General features: G+C 44.4%; 3 protein-coding genes across 4 annotated transcripts in view; 1 reads left to right on the top strand and 2 right to left on the bottom strand.

The window, feature by feature from the left end:
• Positions 1 to 17968, bottom strand: part of LOC115866397 (C-C motif chemokine 4) — a 165734-nt gene that overhangs the window by 34964 nt on the left and 112802 nt on the right. The window lies entirely within an intron of this gene.
• Positions 1373 to 2603, bottom strand: LOC115866277 (C-C motif chemokine 3-like). Its single transcript, XM_030881591.2, has 3 exons — positions 2448 to 2603; positions 1832 to 1971; positions 1373 to 1463 (listed from the first exon to the last, which is right to left on the bottom strand). Exons 1-3 carry the CDS (start codon positions 2601 to 2603, stop codon positions 1373 to 1375), a joined length of 387 nt encoding a protein of 128 aa, XP_030737451.1.
• Positions 3415 to 9858, top strand: LOC115866396 (C-C motif chemokine 3-like). The gene is made up of 4 exons (XM_060291036.2): positions 3415 to 3524; positions 8029 to 8216; positions 8857 to 8971; positions 9367 to 9858. The coding sequence occupies exons 2-4, from the start codon at positions 8150 to 8152 to the stop codon at positions 9455 to 9457; spliced, it is 273 nt and encodes a 90-aa protein (XP_060147019.1). The 5' UTR covers positions 3415 to 3524; positions 8029 to 8149; the 3' UTR covers positions 9458 to 9858.

Genomic DNA, 17968 nt, shown 5'->3' with positions numbered 1-17968 from the left:
ACTACACCCCAACATTGGTTCTCAAACTACCTGTGCATTAACATTTTAAAATTACTGCTGCCCAGTTCCCACCTAAATCTCATTAAACCCATAACTTTGGAGGTGCTCTCCAGGCAATGGAGTTTTTTAAAAAGCTCCTGCAAGTAATTCTATGTGAATTCAAGGTTGAAAAGCACTGCTCTTCCCTCAAGCCAATCCTATAGCACCCATCTCCAGCAGGAACTAGGCAGCCATTATGACAGGTATGCACCCCAAGTAGGGTTACCAGATGAAATACAGGATTCCCAGTTAAAATTGAATTGCAGATACACGACAAATACTTTTTGTATAAGTATGTCCCATCTATTGCATGGGACATCCTTATAGTGAAGAATTCTTCATCCTGTATTTATATTTAACTCTGGCCACTCTGGCCCCCAAGCCTCAGCTCAGGTGTGGCTATGGAGAACATTCCCGGAGAAAGCAAAGTGCAGAACAACAGAGAAGGTGACCAAGGCTCTCAGGCAACTGGCGGGTAGGGTATCCTTGACAGACTGCAGGCAGGAGTGGCTAGACTGTCACTAATGTGAGCACTTAGCACAGCACTAATGTATGCATTTAGCGAAGAACCCAACACTTGGTAAGCCCTCAACAAGTGTTAGCCATCATTCTGAGGAAATCATTTATGAAAAGGAACTTGTGTGCACACATTCGCATCACCATGGTATTCATTTAACTAGGAAATTTTCCTAGACCATATCCATTGTGATTTGGTTACAAAGTAATATGTCAGTTTCAACTTTCCAGGAAAGTATCTCCAGGGAGATGTCTGGTGTCCCTCTACTAGTACTTTTATCCCTTTCTCATTGCTTTCTGCCCGTTTTCATATTTCCCTACTTCTTCCCCCAGTATTCCTCTCAACCTGTGATTCAGGTTAGTTGGGAAAACAAAATCAAGAGAGTCAGTACAAGGAAAATGCTGGGTTACCTTTTATATAAGAGCCTTCGATATTTTGAATCATGGTGCCAGGCAAAAGCACTCAATCAGCATGTGTTGTTTGTTGTGTGTGATGCCATTTCTGCCAAGAGAGCGCTAATCACACTGATTGGTCCACATATCGAGAGTGAGGAGAACTGAAGAGGAAGGAGGAGGGATGGATGGTGAAGAGGATGACATGTGGTGTCAGAGCAAATATTCATTACATCACCCACTTCGACAGTGGAAATAAATGACAAAAGTTAAATAAGATACATCAAAGTTAAGGAGGGCCCCAGAGTGTGGCTGGGGGCGGGGATGTGACCCACAGAAGAGGTGCCTTTTGGAGTCCCAGGGTTACTGTCCTGCTCCCCCATCTACCATAGATGTAACACCTTCCCTGCAGCTCCCAGGCCACTCAGGCACTCAGCTCCAGGTCAGTGATGTATTCCTGGACTCTGTCCTCATTGGGGTCGGCACAGACCTCCTGGCCTCTTTTGGTTTGGAAGCTGTGGAGAGGAGTGGAAGGATTACACACTGAGGAATCCCACAGGGGAATCCTGGGACCACTGTGACCCCTCCCTCCTTCTCTGCCCCAGACCTCTCAGAGCCTATCCACATGCTTTATATCATGTCCTTATTCTTGGGGTTTACAGACCATCCCTGTGTCTCATATGGGGGTCCCTTGGGAAAGCCAACTTCCTGCTGTCACTCTTCCCTTTGCCCGGTGGGCAGACCCTCCAGGACTCTCTGCAGGCCCCAGAGCAGGTCAGAAAACACGGCAGTGGCCTCTCCTGGTGTCCTGAGCTCTGAGGAGGTGCCTCAGGCCAGACCCCCAGTCTGCTTCCCCAGGGTGGGCAAGGAAACTGGCCCTTACATGACACTGGGCTTTGAGCACTGGCGGCTGGTCTCATAATAGTCATCCATGAATTTACACGGGATCTGCCAGGAGATGTAGGAGAAGCAGCAGGCGGTCGGGGTGTTGGCACCAACCGTGAGAAACAGGACAGATTGATCCTAAGTCCTTGTTCAGAGGAAAAGGTGAACCAGCTGCAGCTGGAGGGTCATGCGGACCTGAAGGAGACAGTGCTGCCGGAGGGGAGGATGATGGGCGGGGGGGATCCAGGAGGAAGTTGGCATTTCCTCTTTCCTTCGACATTTTTATTTCTGTGTCTCTCTTTCGGGGTTGTCTGTCTTGGTTTGGAGTCTCTGTGCCTCTCTATGGAGGATTTAGTTTTCTGAACAAACTAGTTCTTTTTCTATCTCTCACTGGGGAGTCTCAACTGGATTCTTAAGGAGAGTGAAGGCCACACCACTGGGAGCCAGCTCGACACAGGTTCCACCTCTTGTCAGAATCCCATCTGGGTCTCATTTTCCCAGGAATCCCTCCCACTCTCTCCCAGAGCCGGAGATTAGAATTGCTAAAACCCCTTGAGAAGGGGAATTCTGCTCAGGAAACAGTGTCTGAAATCTCTCTGAAGTCGTCTACTTACAGGGCTCGGGCACAAGATTTTGGCACTGTGGCCCAAGCCGTGGCCAGAGAGTGGGGAGAGGGGGCGGCAGGGGACAGCGCAAAAGAAAGGGAGGACAGACTCACGGGGGGCTGCGGAGAGGAGCGGGACAGCCAGGGTGGCCCCGGGGACCTCCATGATGCTTGACAGTCGAGTGAGAGCCCAAGTGGTGGCCAAGAAGAGTTGGGACTTGGCGACTCGAAGCTGCAGCCTCCTTCTGGGGTCTAAGCCATGTCCCCTCGTTATAGGCAGCCTTGGGGCATTCAAAGATGGAAACTTGGGTAGACCAAGGAGGAAATTTTTTATCACTGTGTTGGGATCATGCAGCGAATTGCACAAGCCAGGAAAGCTTTGGGTTGCCACAAAGGCTCAGGCTGTTTGCAAGAATGCTTGTGTTGCTTACTTGCTGGGGAAATGGTTTCCACAGTGAGAGGAGGTGAGAGGTTGGTGTGGCCCTGTGACCAGGGTAGGTGGTGCCTTCTCATGAGAGCAGATCTGTAGACCAAGCATCTCTCCCACAGGGCTGAACCTTCTGGTACTCACCCCAGCTGACGGCACAGCTGTGATGTAGATGATAATGCCACGGAGTCTTAAGAAGCACACCCCAAGGGGAAACCATAGCCTGGATGGAGACAGCAGAACTGGAGAAGCCTCAGCTACAGAAGGGGCCAGATTGAGGCTGGCCTTTCAGACTCTGGCTCACTCCTCAAACATTCTACCTGACTGCTGAGGCATCCATATCAAAGAAACCTATCTCCAATAAGCACATTGCCCAATACACAACTAGATAAAGGGCCAGGCTGCCCTACCCATGAAGTTCCCCTTTTAGAAAGTTCTGGGTGACCTACATAACTGACCCCTTGAGTGACCCCACTTTTCCCTTCCCTGTTTAATTTCCTCTTTTATGTTTTAAATTCACCAATAAAGAGTGAACACATGAAACCCTGGGCACCCCACCCTCGCCCCAATAAAGGCAGAACCCCAGGTCTGAGCTCGCTTTTTCTCTACTGGCAACCTCGCCGTGTGGCCCCAGCAGTGCCATGTACCTTCCAGGACCGGGTGAGTAACAATTCTTGTCTTTTCAAAGTCCCCTGATGTTTGTTGCTGAGGTGTGTCTTGCAGTCATAATAAGAACCACAGTGGCTGGTCCAGCCTCAACATTGGCTCTGGTCAGGGAAATGTCTGTGGGGCTCCCACAAGGAGTACAGCCCAGGTGAGATCCTGCAGGGCATGCTGAACTGTAGCATCACCATCAACAGGCTGAGACGGACACAGAACAGCTGGTCCCTGGCTTAACTGGGCTTACTGGGAGCTAATATGACGAGCCTTAAAATGTTGTTACCCTTTGAACAGCAGAGCTCTCTGTCAGGGATCTATCCTATGGAAATAAACACAGAGATGACATCGTAGCCATCATGGTGTTTGTCACAGCTTATTTATAACAATTGAAAGATGAGCTACAGTTAAATACGTGATGGTGTATTCACCTCTTGCAATAATAATTCGCCCTTAGAAACTGTGAAAGTAAAGAAATTTTAAAAGGAAGTCCTCGTTATTTAAAAATCCTAGAACATTTCCTGTTTCCTTATTGTAAAGTCAAGCTGGCATTTCCAGGGTTTGCCTGGCAGCTCAATAATGTCATCAAGGACTCCCTTCTTAAACATATCCCCTTCCCCCATCATTTCATTGGCTTTTCTTCTTTGGGCTTGTTACCTCATGGTGATGAAATGGTGGCTGCTGCTCAGGTATCACATCTTCACAAAAAGTCTCAACCACAGGCATAGGAGGGAGTCTCACAGGAGTAGAGAAAAAGCAGTGTTGCTAGTGTTTTTAATTCAAATTGGGGTTTTTTTGCATAACTTGTAATGTTAACTGTAGATGCCCCTCAAAAGTGGTAAAAGCTAATTTTAACTATATATAAAATACAGAAAAGAAAAAAAACTTGTTTCATTTCTGAAAGCTGGGTAAGCATGACAAGTGCAAGTAAGGATGTAGGAGGCTTTTGTCCACATTCTTCCTGTCTTATTGTGGCATAAATGTATTCCGAGGCATAATCTGAGTAAAATTACATTGCTTAAAGGTAGGAAAAATTCTATTACCCAAACCTAACCACTATTCATTTGCTTTATTTCTTTCAAGTGCATTTCCCCCTAGGCTTATGATAGTTCCATTTACTTACTTGCTTTTTTTACCTCTTTTTACTATGTGTCTGCGAGGGGAAGGGACATTCCTGTAGTCATGATGTGGATGCAATTTTGTATTTTTCTTATTTATACCTAACATTACAAGACTTTTCCAAATCATTCCAGTATTTTTAAGAGCTGCCTGATTTACTCAACCATCAGCCTAGTGCATTTATATTATCATGTACTATTGTAGCACATTTGGACTGGTTCCAATGTTTAATTGCTATAAATAAACTGCACCAAACATCTATATGCATAAAACTTTCTCCACAAATGAAGTTTTTTTCCACAGGATATTTTCCTAGCTGTAGACTTTCTGAGTCAAAAGAAAAGAACAACTGAGGCTCCTGATCTATAGAGGCACCTTTATCTAATGCATGTCCATTTCGATACGCTATTGTTAAACCCAGTGACGACACATTGTAGGGACTTGTGAATGTTTGATGATTGAAACAGTCATTAAAAAGCGGATCTCATCCATCTTGTCATGCCTGTAGCCCAGGCTTCTCCAATTCCATTCTGTCCATCTGGGACTGGATCAAACATGGCTCAGGCTACTTTAGGCTCTGTGGCATCATTAGGTATGTCATGGTCAAAACACCTGTGAAGAACATTAGACATGTCTGCTCTGAGGAAGGAAACAGGGAATGGTATGGGCCGTAAAGAACTGTTCTTGGTAGAAAGAACCAGCTAAGCTTGGTCCCCTAGAGACAACAACTCCTGTCTTCCCCCGTTTTTGGTGAATCACTTCCTTAGAAGCACTCTGAGCAACATGATGTCATGGCCCTTTCCACCCAGGGTGCGGTTTTCATGGCGATTTGTGTGCTCACGGTGCTGGGGCATTACCCATAAATGTCACCTTGTATGATCAGAAGAGCTGTAGCAAAGCATCAGATCTGCTCTGTGGGTGAAACCATTAATCTCTAGATCTTTCCATGTACTTATAGCTCTAACCCTAACATCACGTCACCTCCTATCACTGTCCAAAACATTTCCAGCCAATCAGCCCCAACAAGTGAGCAACTGAGCTCTATCTCGGATGCCCTGAACCTCCGTGTGACCCCACAGACCCCGACATGTGCAACTCATAACACGACACCATCCGACAACTTCCGATCTGGTCATCCCCAGCCTCCAGCTTCTCATGCTTCAGAGTTGCCTATAAAGGGACAAGGATACAGGATGGACTCCAGAAGGATGGAGGCAGCAGCAAGTGCCCAGTCCTATCTTGGCTTTGCCCTCTGCCTGCCCATCACTGATGAGTTCCCCATGGCTGCCCTTGTTCACCATCTCCTCACCACGGCCCTCAGCTCACAAGTCTTGTCTGTATCGCAAGACTCTCTGCACCCTCATCCTTTCTCCCTTTTAGAATTGTTTCCCAATGCTCTGGATGGATGTCTAAACCATATTACTTAAGCCCTATGGTTGAGATTCCTTACGTGAAAGCAAAGAATTCACAAAAGTTTTCAAAATATTCTGAACTATTTCCCAAGAAGTTTTAGTTCTCCTAGCCTCTGTATCTAAAAGGCAGAAGAGGACTAGGACCCATTTTTAGTGGGGAAAACTGAGGTCTAATGCAGGCATTAACAAGATGCAAATGCCAGGTCCAGCTGGTTCCTAGGATGAGCCAAATGATATATTCCCTCAGCTCTCCCAAGGAGCTCCACACTTTGGGTGATGTACAGAAGGTGGTATCTTGCTGGGAAATGCCTCTGTGCACCAGATGAAGTTCCCCCGAATGAGACGGAACAAGGGCTCACTGTTCCTATAGCTATATTCCCTGAAGAGGGAGCCAGAGACTGAGAACAAGACAGGCAGAGATTCAAAACAAAAATTCAAGGTAGGGACTTCCCTGGTGGCGCAGCGCTTAAGAATCCACCTGCCAATGCAGGGGACAGGGGTTCGATCCCTGGTCCGGGAAGATCCCACATGCCGCGGAGCAACTAAGCCTGTGTGCCACAACTACTGAGCCTGTGCTCTGGAGCCTGTGAGCCACAACTACCGAAGCCCGTGCGCCTACAGCCCGCGCTCTGCAACAAGAGAAGCCACCGCAGTGAGAAGCCCCTGCATACTGCAACGAAGAGCAGCCCCCTCTCACCGCAACTAGAGAAAGCCCGGGCGCAGCAACAAAGACCCAACACAGCCAAAAATAAATTAATTAATTAATTTTTTAAAATTCAAGGAAAAGAAGAAATGCTTAGTTTCCTCGCTTCGTTTGTGCCCTACTCTGCAGCCCTGAGCTCTGACATCTCCACCAACTTCTAGGTGGCCCCCGCCCAGGGTAGAAAAAATTGATTGGCTTTTCTCGGGCTCTTGGTTGCCACTTCTTCGTGGTTAGGGCAGACACCTCAGTGCCTGCTGCTTCTCTTATTTCTCTCCAGATCTGTCACAAATTTGTTCATGGTCATGGTGACACACACAGCCAGTTTTCCTACCCTGGTATAATATCGGTATCACTCCTCCTTCCTAGAGACAGGCAGGGCTTGTGGAGGAGAGCCAACCCATGGGCCATGGGGTGAGGGGCAGACAGGCATATTTCTTTCTGGTTTTTTCTTCCTCTTCTCAGGATTTTTTTTTTGCATCTTGCTTGTTAATATTTAATATTAAAAATTAAGTCTTTTCATGTCATTCTATTTGTTTAAGAGGCTGGCACTAGGCTCTTAAACATTAACCATTATGTCTATCAGTGGGTTTACTTTATCATTCCAGCTCTGTAGAATATCTAGTTTGGTGTCAATTATTTGATCAAAGATAAGCTGCACCAGATAACAGTGTCCTTAAAATTTTCCATGTTCTGTGAGTTCATTTCCATAGGATAGGTTCTGAAAAAACAGAATTTCTGGCTCAAATAATATGGACGTTTTTAAGGCTGAACCCTTAGCCAGCGTTAAATCCAGACTTCATTGTAGGTATGTGGTGAGTATTTGACAAATAGACCAGTACTGGAAAGCTAATCCTTATTTCCACCGTTCTTGTACCTCCAGCCTTTCCAATTCTGTTCTTTCCATCTAGGGTGCGCTTAAGTTTGGCTTATCCTTCTTGAGACTCAGTGGCATTTTTACACTTAGGACAATTGTGGGAGTCCATCAGAGCATCCTGCTCCATGGAAGAAGGCTGTGATCACTCACTACAGAGAGATATCTGTCACGTGGAAAGGAAACAGCTAAGCCTGATCCCTGGGCGATGCCAACTCCTGGTCCCCCATCTGGAGAAACCACTTCCTCATAAGCACACAAGCAAATTGGCAATTGAACCATTGCTAGGTGCACCCAAAACCTCTCTAGTAACCACAGGCAACGCTGGGTTATACAACTCAAACGACACCACTACACTTAAAATTCCTTGTTTAGGCACCTCCGATTTTTATGTTCCCGCAGCCCAGGACCACCTATTAAAAGGAGCGAAGATAGCTCACATTCCAGAAGGAGGCCAGCAGTAAGGAGTTCCCAAGCCCCATCTCAGCTCTGTCCACACTCTTCTGCCTGCCTGTCCCGCATCATGAAGGTCATCGTGGCTACCATCTTTGTCCTTCTCTGCACCATGGCCCTCTGCTGCTATGCAAAAAGTAAGTCTGTTACCTGCCCTCCTTTAATCGTTGCTACCCACACTCTGGTCTGAATCTAGCCCAAGTGCTGTGGCCTAAGAACCCCCATGTGAAATTAAAGAACCTCAAACGGGGTTTCAAAAATGACATGGTTGTTTTCTTCAAGAAGGTTCGAAAGCTTCTATTGATTTGGGCTTCAGGATGGAGTTAGGAGAGGTTTTATCCTACTTTTTAGATGAGAATATTGAAGTCTAATACATTTGCTTGAGGTAGAATCCAGGTCTATTTAGATCCTGGTGATAAGTTTCAGAATCCCAATTCAGCGATTCCCAAGAGTTGTGAAAATCATTCGTACTTTAACTCAGCCATCTTATCCTTCAATTGATCAGAAAAAAATTCCACAAAGAGAGTTAGGAGGAGGGAGTAGCCTCTGCAGGGCTTAGTTCCCTGTAGAAAAAGATAGAGACCAAAATGGAGTGACAAGACCAAAAACAAGACGAGGGAAATTAATGAGAAACAAACAAACGAAAGAATCAAATGCTTTCCGGTTTCCTTTACCCCCAAACCTCAGCTCTGAGCTACGCTGTCTCTCTCCACTTCTTCCTGATCCTCTGGGGCTTGCCTGTACTCCTGAGTAACTGTTGTTCTTGCTTCCCCACAGGTAGGGTTTACACCGCACCCACCTGCTGCTTCACCTACACCTCCCAGAAAATCCCCCGCAGAAAAGTGGTTAACTTTTTTAAGACCAGCAGCCAGTGCTCCAGACCTGGTATCATGTAAGTGTCAGTCCTCCTGCTCAGCCCTGGGGAGACACAGGATGTGGAGGCGGGGGGAGTATCCACAGGAGTCAGAGCAGGGAGCAGACCTCAAGCGTACCGGCTTGTAGATAAGGAGCCATCCTGGGAAGGCGCCCAGCCCTCTGGGGGCTTTCTGTGTATGCAGGACACAGAGAGAGAGGCCACTGGGCTGTTTCCTGACATGGGATGGGGCCTGCCGAGAGCCAGGGAGGATGTGGCCAGAAGTAGAGGGAAGAGAGGAGAGAAAGAGACAGCAGAAAGGAGATGACCTGAGGTTATCTCCATTAATCCCATAGGGATGAAGATGAAAGGGCCACAGGTGGTCAAGAACATCCTTACTCATTCTCTATATAATACTTCTGCCCTCTCCACAGCTTCTTCACCAGAAAGGGCTTATATATCTGTGCCAATCCCACCGATGACTGGGTCCAGGAATACTTCAGGGACCTGGAGAAGAGCCCCTGAGTGGTCCAGAAGGAGCCTGTTAGAGGTGTGGGTAGATTAGGCAGCAGGGACCTGAACCAGGGGACTGCAACCCCAGAAGTTCCCTCTCCTATGAGTCCCTCTCCCCTCCACTAACCACATTCTGAAAACTTTCTTTAATTTAGTTAAGCTAGTTAAATACTGTATATCATTTTATTCATTTGATGCTTTCTCTGAGAAATCATATGACACCCTCTCATTCCCAAGCACCTTCCCAGTCAATCACACAGTGGTTGACTCATGTTTGGGATGATGGTGAATGACGGTACTCCTGTATCTGGGTAGACATTGGATCAAACCCATCAACAGATGCTTACTGAGTTTTTATGAGCCTTTTACTCTGTTCAAAATGTCAGAATAATAAAGATTCTTTTTGTTTCCTAAATATATCTTGGACTACTGGTTATTCTTTTTATCCCCTGACAAATCAGTTTCATTGGTTGGAAAGAATAAGAAAGAATGATTAGAGGCACCTGAGTAGAAAGGGAAGGCAAGAGAATGAGGATATGTTATCCCAACAATACCAGGCTTTATACCAGGGAAACATTTCCCATAGACTAAAAAAGAAGAAAAGGGCTTCCCTGGTGGCGCAGTGGTTGGGAGTCCACCTGCCGATGTGGGGGACGCGGGTTCGTGCCCCGGTCCAGGAGGATCCCACATGCCGCCGAGCGGGTGGGCCCATGAGCTGTGGCCCCTGGGCCTGCGCGTCCGGGGCCTGTGCACCGCGGTGGGAGAGGCCACAGCGGTGAGAGGCCAGCGTACCACAAAAAAAAAAAAAAAGAAAAGAAAAGAAAAGTATTAAAAACAAATGCAAATTTATATGCACCAGGGAAATCCATCACTTACATTGCACCAAAGCAAAGTATTTGATCATGCATACTTATGTATTTTCATAAATTCAGCTTTCTTAAGAATAAAGACTAACAGTTTTTGAGGACTTACTACAAACCACAGACTGTACTAAGGGATTTACATGCATTGCCTCTTCTTCAAAATCACTGTGTTGTGTATACTAATTATCTTCCTTTGACATATGAGAAAACAGAGTTTCAGTGAGCTTTCCCAAGGTCACACAGCTAGTAACTTTGTGGTCAAACCTGCAGAGGAGAGCAAGTCCCACACTCTTAATTAAACACTAGGAAGTTGTCTCTCAGTGTTCCACCTGAAGCAGAGTTACCAGGAATGCACAATTCTCTAATAAGAGACAGCCTACCTCAGCAAATGAGAAGTAAGGAATTATTGGTTTAAGACCCCATAGAGGATAGAAATCCAGAGATGTGAGCCTGGTACTGAGACCTCTTCTAGACTGAGGATGTTTGCAATTCAGAAGAGGTGGCTAAGAAGGTGAGCTGAACATTTCTCAGCCTTGCCAGGCTGGAGGAAAACAAAGTCCAGGTTTGCCCAAGTGAAGGGACTGTAAGAAACCTTCCTCTGTTTGGGCTGATGGCTTAGGAGTAAAAGTAAATTAGAAGAGAACCATCCCTTGAACAGACAGGAGGCCAGCTCCAGTCACCTGGGTGGTTTAGAAAATCTCAAACTCTAAAATGTTTTTAAACATGATCCCAGATGTTAATGCTAATGCCTTACAAAGAAGCTTGAGCTTTTTGGCAAGGAACTGGAAACTATAATGAGTATCATTGCAGATTTGTAAAAGTCAGAAATAAAGTCTGGAACCGAAAAATGCAAAAACTGAAATAAAAACTCAGAGCAGATTAAACCCAACTGAAGAAATATCGGTAAATTTAAAACATATCAAAGTGAAGCAAGGAGAAACAGACGAATAAAAAATTACAAAAAAAGAAGATAAGAGAACATAGAGGATAGAGTAGGGCATCTGTCATCTGGTTAATTGGAATCTCAAAATGAGAGGAGAGAGAGAATAAGACAGCAAATGGATCTGAAGGGATAATGGCTAAAAGTTTTACAAAACTGATGAAAGATATAATTCTGAAGATTCAAGGAGGGAAGGAGGGAAGGCATCATCCCCATTGCTATCAGTGGGCCAAGTTTTGTGACAGCCACTCCTACCATCAGTCCTAGCCTACAGAGGAGAAACACAACTGATGCTGGTGCCTGTCTCACCAGTGAATCCTTATGGCTTTGATGAATAGTGTGTTCTCTGGGACTTCCCATGGAACATAATCTGGTGGGTCTTTCAGCCTCACATGGTATATCTACTCCAGCATGCCCACTTCCATGGTCATTTTCATCCCTTCCTTCTCCATCTGTCATGGCAATTCAAGTATTTTAACTTCACTCAGCATGAACTATTGTTTTCTCCAGGCTTCTGGAGCTTTCCTGGCTGCAAATTTGCACCAACCTCTGGGATCCTTGCCAGGAAGTTATAGCCTATATCCAGAAAGAGAACCCCCTGGTCAATAAGCTCCCTCAATCCATTCTTGTGTTCCAGCTTCCTTGATCAAGCATCCTCAAAATCCAAACCCAAGGTAATCTCCCAGCTCAGGCTGGTACATGCTTGCTAAATTTTGCTGTTCCTTTGGAGTATAGTCCCTTTTCTCCCTTATCAGAAATATAATTTACTGACATGAGAAGTCTATGTAACAAAAATATATGGAAAATATGAATGGTGTTATTTCTATTAAGGAATTAACATCAGTAATTTAAATCCTTTGCAAAAAAAAAAAAAATCTTCTTACCTATTTGGCTTCAAAAGCAAGTTCTACCAAATAATAATGGAAGAGATAATGGCGAAAGAGTAACTTTTTAACAAATGGTGCCAGAGAAACTGGACATCCATAGAACAAAATCAAACAAACAAAACCAAAAAACCTTGACCTTAGCTTCCCATCTTACACAAAAATTTACTCAAAATGGATCATGGACTAAAATGTAACACATAAAACTACAAAACTTTTAGGAAAAAACATAAGAAAAAATCTTCAGGACCTAAGACAAGGCAAAAAGTTTTCAGCTTTGATACCAAAAGCACAACCCATAAAATGAAAAATTGATAAATTGGACCTCATCAATTTTAAACTTTTGCTCTTCAAAAGACCCAGTCAAGAAGATGAAAAGACAAGCTATAGAATGGGAGGAAATGTCTACAAACAACATATTTGACAAAGGACTTGTATTTGGAATATATAAAGAATTCTCAAATCTCAACAGTAAACAAACAATCCAATTAGAAAATGGACAAAGGTCATGAACAGACATTTCACTGAAGAGGATATGCAGATGGCAAATAAGCAACGGTTTTGTGATTTTTTTTTAATCCTTATTTTTTAAAGATAAAGGTTGAAATAGTGCAGTAGGCAGAATAATGACCCCCCTCCCAAAGAGGTCCACGTCCTAATCTCTAGAACCTGTGCTCTAGAGAACCTGTAACCTATGTTACATTACACAGCAAGGAGGAATCAAGATTGCTATCAACTGACTTTGAGATGGGGAGATTACCCTGCATTATCTGTGTGGGCCCAATGTAATCACAAGGATCCGTATAAGGGTGGCAGGAGTGTCAGAGTCGGAGTGATGCAATGTGAGAAAGACTTGACCAGAAATTGCTGGCTACAGATAAGGAATGTGGGCAATCTCTAGAAGCCAAAAAAGACAAGGAAATGGATCCTCTCTTGGAGCCTCCAAAAAGGAAGGCAGCCCTGCAGACACCTTGATTTTAACCCAGTGAGACCCATTTCAGACTTTTGAAATAAATTTGTGTTGTTTTAAGCCACTAAGTTTGGGGTCATTTGTTACAGCAGCAACAAGGATCTAATACAACTGAATCACTGTGCTGTACACCTGAATCTTAGATGATATTATAAATCAACTACATTGATTTAATCAACTTCAATTAAAATTTTTTACAATATATAAACATAAAAAATAAGAAGCTAATACAAATACTTACAGATAAAATGATACTATGGTGCTTTTAAAACATGGCCAAGATTTCTTTGACACACTCCTCTCATGGAGAGGTAGGAGTCTAGTTCCCCTCTCCTTGAATCTGGACAGGCTTGTGACAACTTTGACCAATAGATTATGTTGGAAGAGGTACAATGGGATTTCTGTGGCTAGGTCATAAAAAGCTATTCGGGTTCCACCTTATTCACCAGGAACAGTCATCTTTGACCCCTAAGACTGCCATCTGGAAGGGCCACATATACACAGCTCCAGTTGACAGTCCCAGGTGAGCCTGTCCTGCAACTGTCCTAGCCCAGGCACCAGACATGACCAAGGAAGCTATGTTAGAAGTGGATCTTCCAGCCCAGATGGTGAGGGTTATCTTTAAACTGGACTGCTTGTGGCATCGTCATATATATCACACCTATGCAGTCAAGTCAGTTGTGAAAGAACATCAGCACCTTCTGCTCTGTGGGGGAGCAACAGTCAGCACACAGTTCACAGATACATCTGTCCTTGAAAGGAGGCCTGTCGCAATACAAGCTCCCGGCCACCCACTAACTAAGGATTCTTCAGAAAGACCTCAGAAAACAAATAATTTCATCAGAAGTGTCCCCAACCAATGGAGAAACTGAGCTATTCGTGCAGATGCTCTGAACCCCTCTGTTAACCAAAGGGTGTTGACAGCCCTGAGTTGTGCAACTCACAGCATGACACCAACGCTATTACTAAATATTCCCCTCCAGTCACCCCCGGTTTCCGTCTTCCAAGAAAAAAGGCCAGGGCTTGAACCCAAGGCGGTCTCTCTTTCAAAAGTGCCCAGGTTATCATATTCTACCAAGTGGTTCAGGGAGAAAGAACAAGGCAGGTTAATTCCACTTTATAAATAAGATAATTGAGGCCATATTCACTGAATAATTGGCAAGAGGCATACTCCAGGTCTAGTTATTTCCCATTGGTGCAGGTAAGTTTAGATTCATGTCAGCTATTCCCAAAAGCCCTGTTGTTGTGGAGACGTAAGAGATATCTCAGGTTTGATCTCTGTTGTTTTGTGACATCATGGGCTAGATGAAATTCCCTCCTCCAAAAGATGGTAGGCATTTTAGTGAGCTAAGTCCCCTAAAGAGTAAGAATAAAAGCCAAAATGGAGAGATAGAGAGTGAGGGGAAATTTATTAGGAAAAACCACACGCCCCAGTTCATTTAAGTTCCCCAATTTTAAGAAATGTTATGTCTTTCTAGTTCCTTCTGACCTTTTGTGGGTGGAAGGCAAGGAGAAGTTGAGGTTGTTTGGCTTTCGAATGATTCAGTGTCTTGCTGTGCCTTCTCCTCAGCCTCCTGCTGATTTTGTAGCAGCCGCCAGGGCTCTAAGCCAATGTCCCGTAAGGGCCACTCGTCCTGCTTATTCTTGGGATGAGAAACTGGGAAGCCCCATAGAGGGGAGCTGCCTGCGTGAGTATAGAGAAGTAGATTGGGCACCATGGTAGAAATACTGTCTCTGAGTCCATCACAGATACAGAAGAGACTCTGAGGTGTTTTCTGAGCCAGTCCAGACCCAGCACGGAACCAGGAAGAGTTGGCCAGGTGCAAAAAGAAGAGAGCAGCAGGAGGGTGGAGGGGCAATATAGGAGTAGGGGTTTAAGAGGTACAAACTATTATGTATAAAATAAGATACAAGGAGAGGAGAAACATATGGACACCGAGGGGGGAAAGCGGGGTTGGGGGGGTGGTAAAAAATAGTAATAATAAAAGATCTTGTACCACTGTCTCAAAAAAAAAAAAGCTACAAGGGTATATTGTACAATGCAGGGAATATAGCCAATATTTTATAATAACTATAAATGAAGTATAACCTCAAAATTGTGAATCACTGTACTGTATACCTGTAACTTGTATAATACTGTACATCAACTATGCTTCAATAAAAAATAACTAAATGCCAAGAAGAAGAGAGAGCAGGAGGGAAGCTATTTGAGGAGATCCCCATGAGACTGTCAAGGAAATTGGGGTTCCTGAGGTATGAGAGCTGATTGCTGAGAAAGTGACAGATCCTGAGATGTCAAGTCAGAAAGAACGAAGGGGTCATCATGGCCAAGAAATCTCCCTGCTGGTTGTGTCCTTAATCATTCTGCTCTTCCTCATAGCTTCCATACTAAAAGAGATCAGCTGGTCTGTGCCAACCCCAGTGATGTCTGGGTCCAGGATTACATCAAGAGCCTGGAGTTGAATCTGAGGGGTCCGGAAAGAAAGAGCCAAATCCATCAGTAGATTAGGAAGCAGAAACCTGAGCCAGAAGAATGGGACCCAGCAACTCTCTTTTATGGGTCTAAACCCCACCTCCTACTAACCAAACTCTGGAGTCTTCCATGTTTAAATTTTAATTTATTTAAATTATTTCATCTTTATTAATGTAATTCAAAATTGGAAATATGTTTTCTACTGAATGTTTTCTCCAAGAAATCACATAGTACATACTTGTTCAAGGTGATGTTGGGTGCTTGTGCTAAATCTTCTCTCTAGATATTGGGCCAAATCCATCAACAAACAAGACTTTATAAATATTCACTTTTCAACAAATATTTGGACTTTGCACTATGTTATAACCCTTTGAATAATGAAGATACTTTTATTTATTTAAAGGTAAGCCTTGGGAGGACTTCCCTGGTGGCGCAGTGGTTAAGAGTCGCCTGCCAATGCAGGGGACACGGGTTGGAGCCCTGGTCCAGGAGGATCCCACATTCCGCGGGGCAACTAAGCCCCTGCGCCACGGCTGCTGAGCCCGCGCTCTAGAGCCTGTGAGCCACAACTGCTGAGCTCATATGCCACAACTGCTGAAGCCCGGGCGCCTCCACCACCTGAGAGGCCGCCTCAATGAGAGGCCTGTGCACCGCAACGAGGAGTGGCCCCGGCTTGCCACAGCTAGAGAAAACCCGCGCTCAGCAGGAAGGACACAACACAGCCAAGAATGAATGAATAAATAGATGGATTTATAAAATAAAGAAATAAATAAAATGAAATGAAAGTAAGCCTTGGACTTCTGGCCATTATGTTGTTTCCTTGATCATCAATAATTCTGATTGAGAAGAATGAAAGGGGAAGTTTAGGAAAACTGGAAGAGTGAGAAAAGACAAAAAAAGGGAAGACATGCCACCTTAATGACATTGTGCCTTACAATGGAGACAGCATCGTAGAGAGCTAAAGCCAAAATATTATGTTATAAATTAAACTATAATTTCTATTTCCTAAAATAAAATCAGCACTTTACATGAACAAAAAAGCAAGACATTCCTTCATGTGCACCTTTGCTTTTTGAAAAAAATAAATCAATCTTTCTTGAGAATAATGACATATTTATTCAGAGTCTAATATGAATTAAGAATTTTCATAGACACACAGACATAGAAAACAAACTTATGGTTACCAATGGGGGGAAGGGGGTGAATAAATTAGGAGTTTGGGATTAACAGATACACACTCTTATATATAAAATAGATAACCAACAAAGACCTACTGTATAGCACAGGGAACTATACTCAGTATTTCTTAATAAGCTATAAGGGAAATAATCTGAAAAAGAATATATACATACATATATATATATATATATAACTGAATCACTGTGCTGTACACCTGAAACTAACACAGCACTGTAAATCAACTATACTTCAACTAAAACATGAATAAAGGAAATGTGGTATATAAAAATAATAATTTTCATGTATTGGCTCATTTCATCCTCAGAATGTTACTATGATGCAAATGCTGTTGCTCCTCCAGTTGACAGATGAGGAGACAGAAGTTCAGAGGGTTTAGATTAACTTCCTTATGGCTATGTAGTTAGCAGTGCTGGATAAACCTGGGTCCATCCATGTCACATGGTCTTAACCATCAGATCCCTGTCTCTCAAGGTGTTGTTCCACCTGGCACAGATTTAACCTGACATTCCCTGTTCCCTGATGTTGCTACTCTGCTTCCAGCTAACCAAGAGATCATCTACTTGGGTGGGCAAAGGCAAGACAGTTCAAGTCCCTCCACCTCTTATGGCATCTTCACTTTGCTCATGCTTATCAAGCAAAAGTCAGAGTGTAGGCAAAGTCTCTCTGCTTGCCATCTCTCTCCCCTCCCCTTACCCCTACTCAGGTACACTCAGGGCACATCAGCAGATATACTGTTTATGTTGGCTCCACCTAGGTATTGAGAAGACTCCCTCCTTCTTTGATGGCACGTCCAAGCTCTGCAAGTACTTCCCTTGGAGTTCTCTCATTTGCTATTTTTTTAAAAATTTATTTATATTATTTATTTTATTTTTGACTGCATTGGGTCTTTGTTGCTGCATGCAGGCTTTGTCTAGTTGCGGTAAGCGGGGGCTACTCTTTGTTGCGGTGCGTGGGCTTCTCATTGCGGTGTCTTCTCTTGTTGCGGAGCATGGGCTCTAGGCGCGTGGGCTTCAGTAGTTGTGGCTCGTGGGCTCTAGAGTGCAGGCTCAGTAGTTGTGGTGCACAGGCTTAGTTGCTCCACGGCATGTGGGATCTTCCCGGACCAGGGCTCAAACCCGTGTCCCCTGCATTGGCAGGCAGATTCTTAACCACTGCACCACCAGGGAAGCCCCTCTCATTTGCTTTTATGGGAG

Source organism: Globicephala melas, chromosome 20 (genome assembly GCF_963455315.2).
Source record: "Globicephala melas chromosome 20, mGloMel1.2, whole genome shotgun sequence".
NCBI lineage: Eukaryota > Metazoa > Chordata > Mammalia > Artiodactyla > Delphinidae > Globicephala > Globicephala melas.
The sequence above is the reverse complement of the archived record's forward strand: the minus strand, read 5'-3'. Positions and strand labels throughout refer to the sequence as shown.

Excerpts from the sequence above, each read along its gene's own strand:
- LOC115866277 (XM_030881591.2), bottom strand. The coding sequence starts at position 2,603 with ATGGAGGTCCCCGGGGCCACCCTGGCTGTCCCGCTCCTCTCCGCAGCC. Across the intron at positions 1,972-2,447 it reads AAATCTTGTGCCCGAGCCCT|GATCAATCTGTCCTGTTTCT; the intron begins GTAAGTAGACGA and ends ACAAGGACTTAG. Across the intron at positions 1,464-1,831 it reads TGCTCAAAGCCCAGTGTCAT|CTTCCAAACCAAAAGAGGCC; the intron begins GTAAGGGCCAGT and ends TCCTCTCCACAG.
- LOC115866396 (XM_060291036.2), top strand. The coding sequence starts at position 8,150 with ATGAAGGTCATCGTGGCTACCATCTTTGTCCTTCTCTGCACCATGGCC. Across the intron at positions 8,217-8,856 it reads CCTCTGCTGCTATGCAAAAA|GTAGGGTTTACACCGCACCC; the intron begins GTAAGTCTGTTA and ends GCTTCCCCACAG. Across the intron at positions 8,972-9,366 it reads TGCTCCAGACCTGGTATCAT|CTTCTTCACCAGAAAGGGCT; the intron begins GTAAGTGTCAGT and ends CCCTCTCCACAG.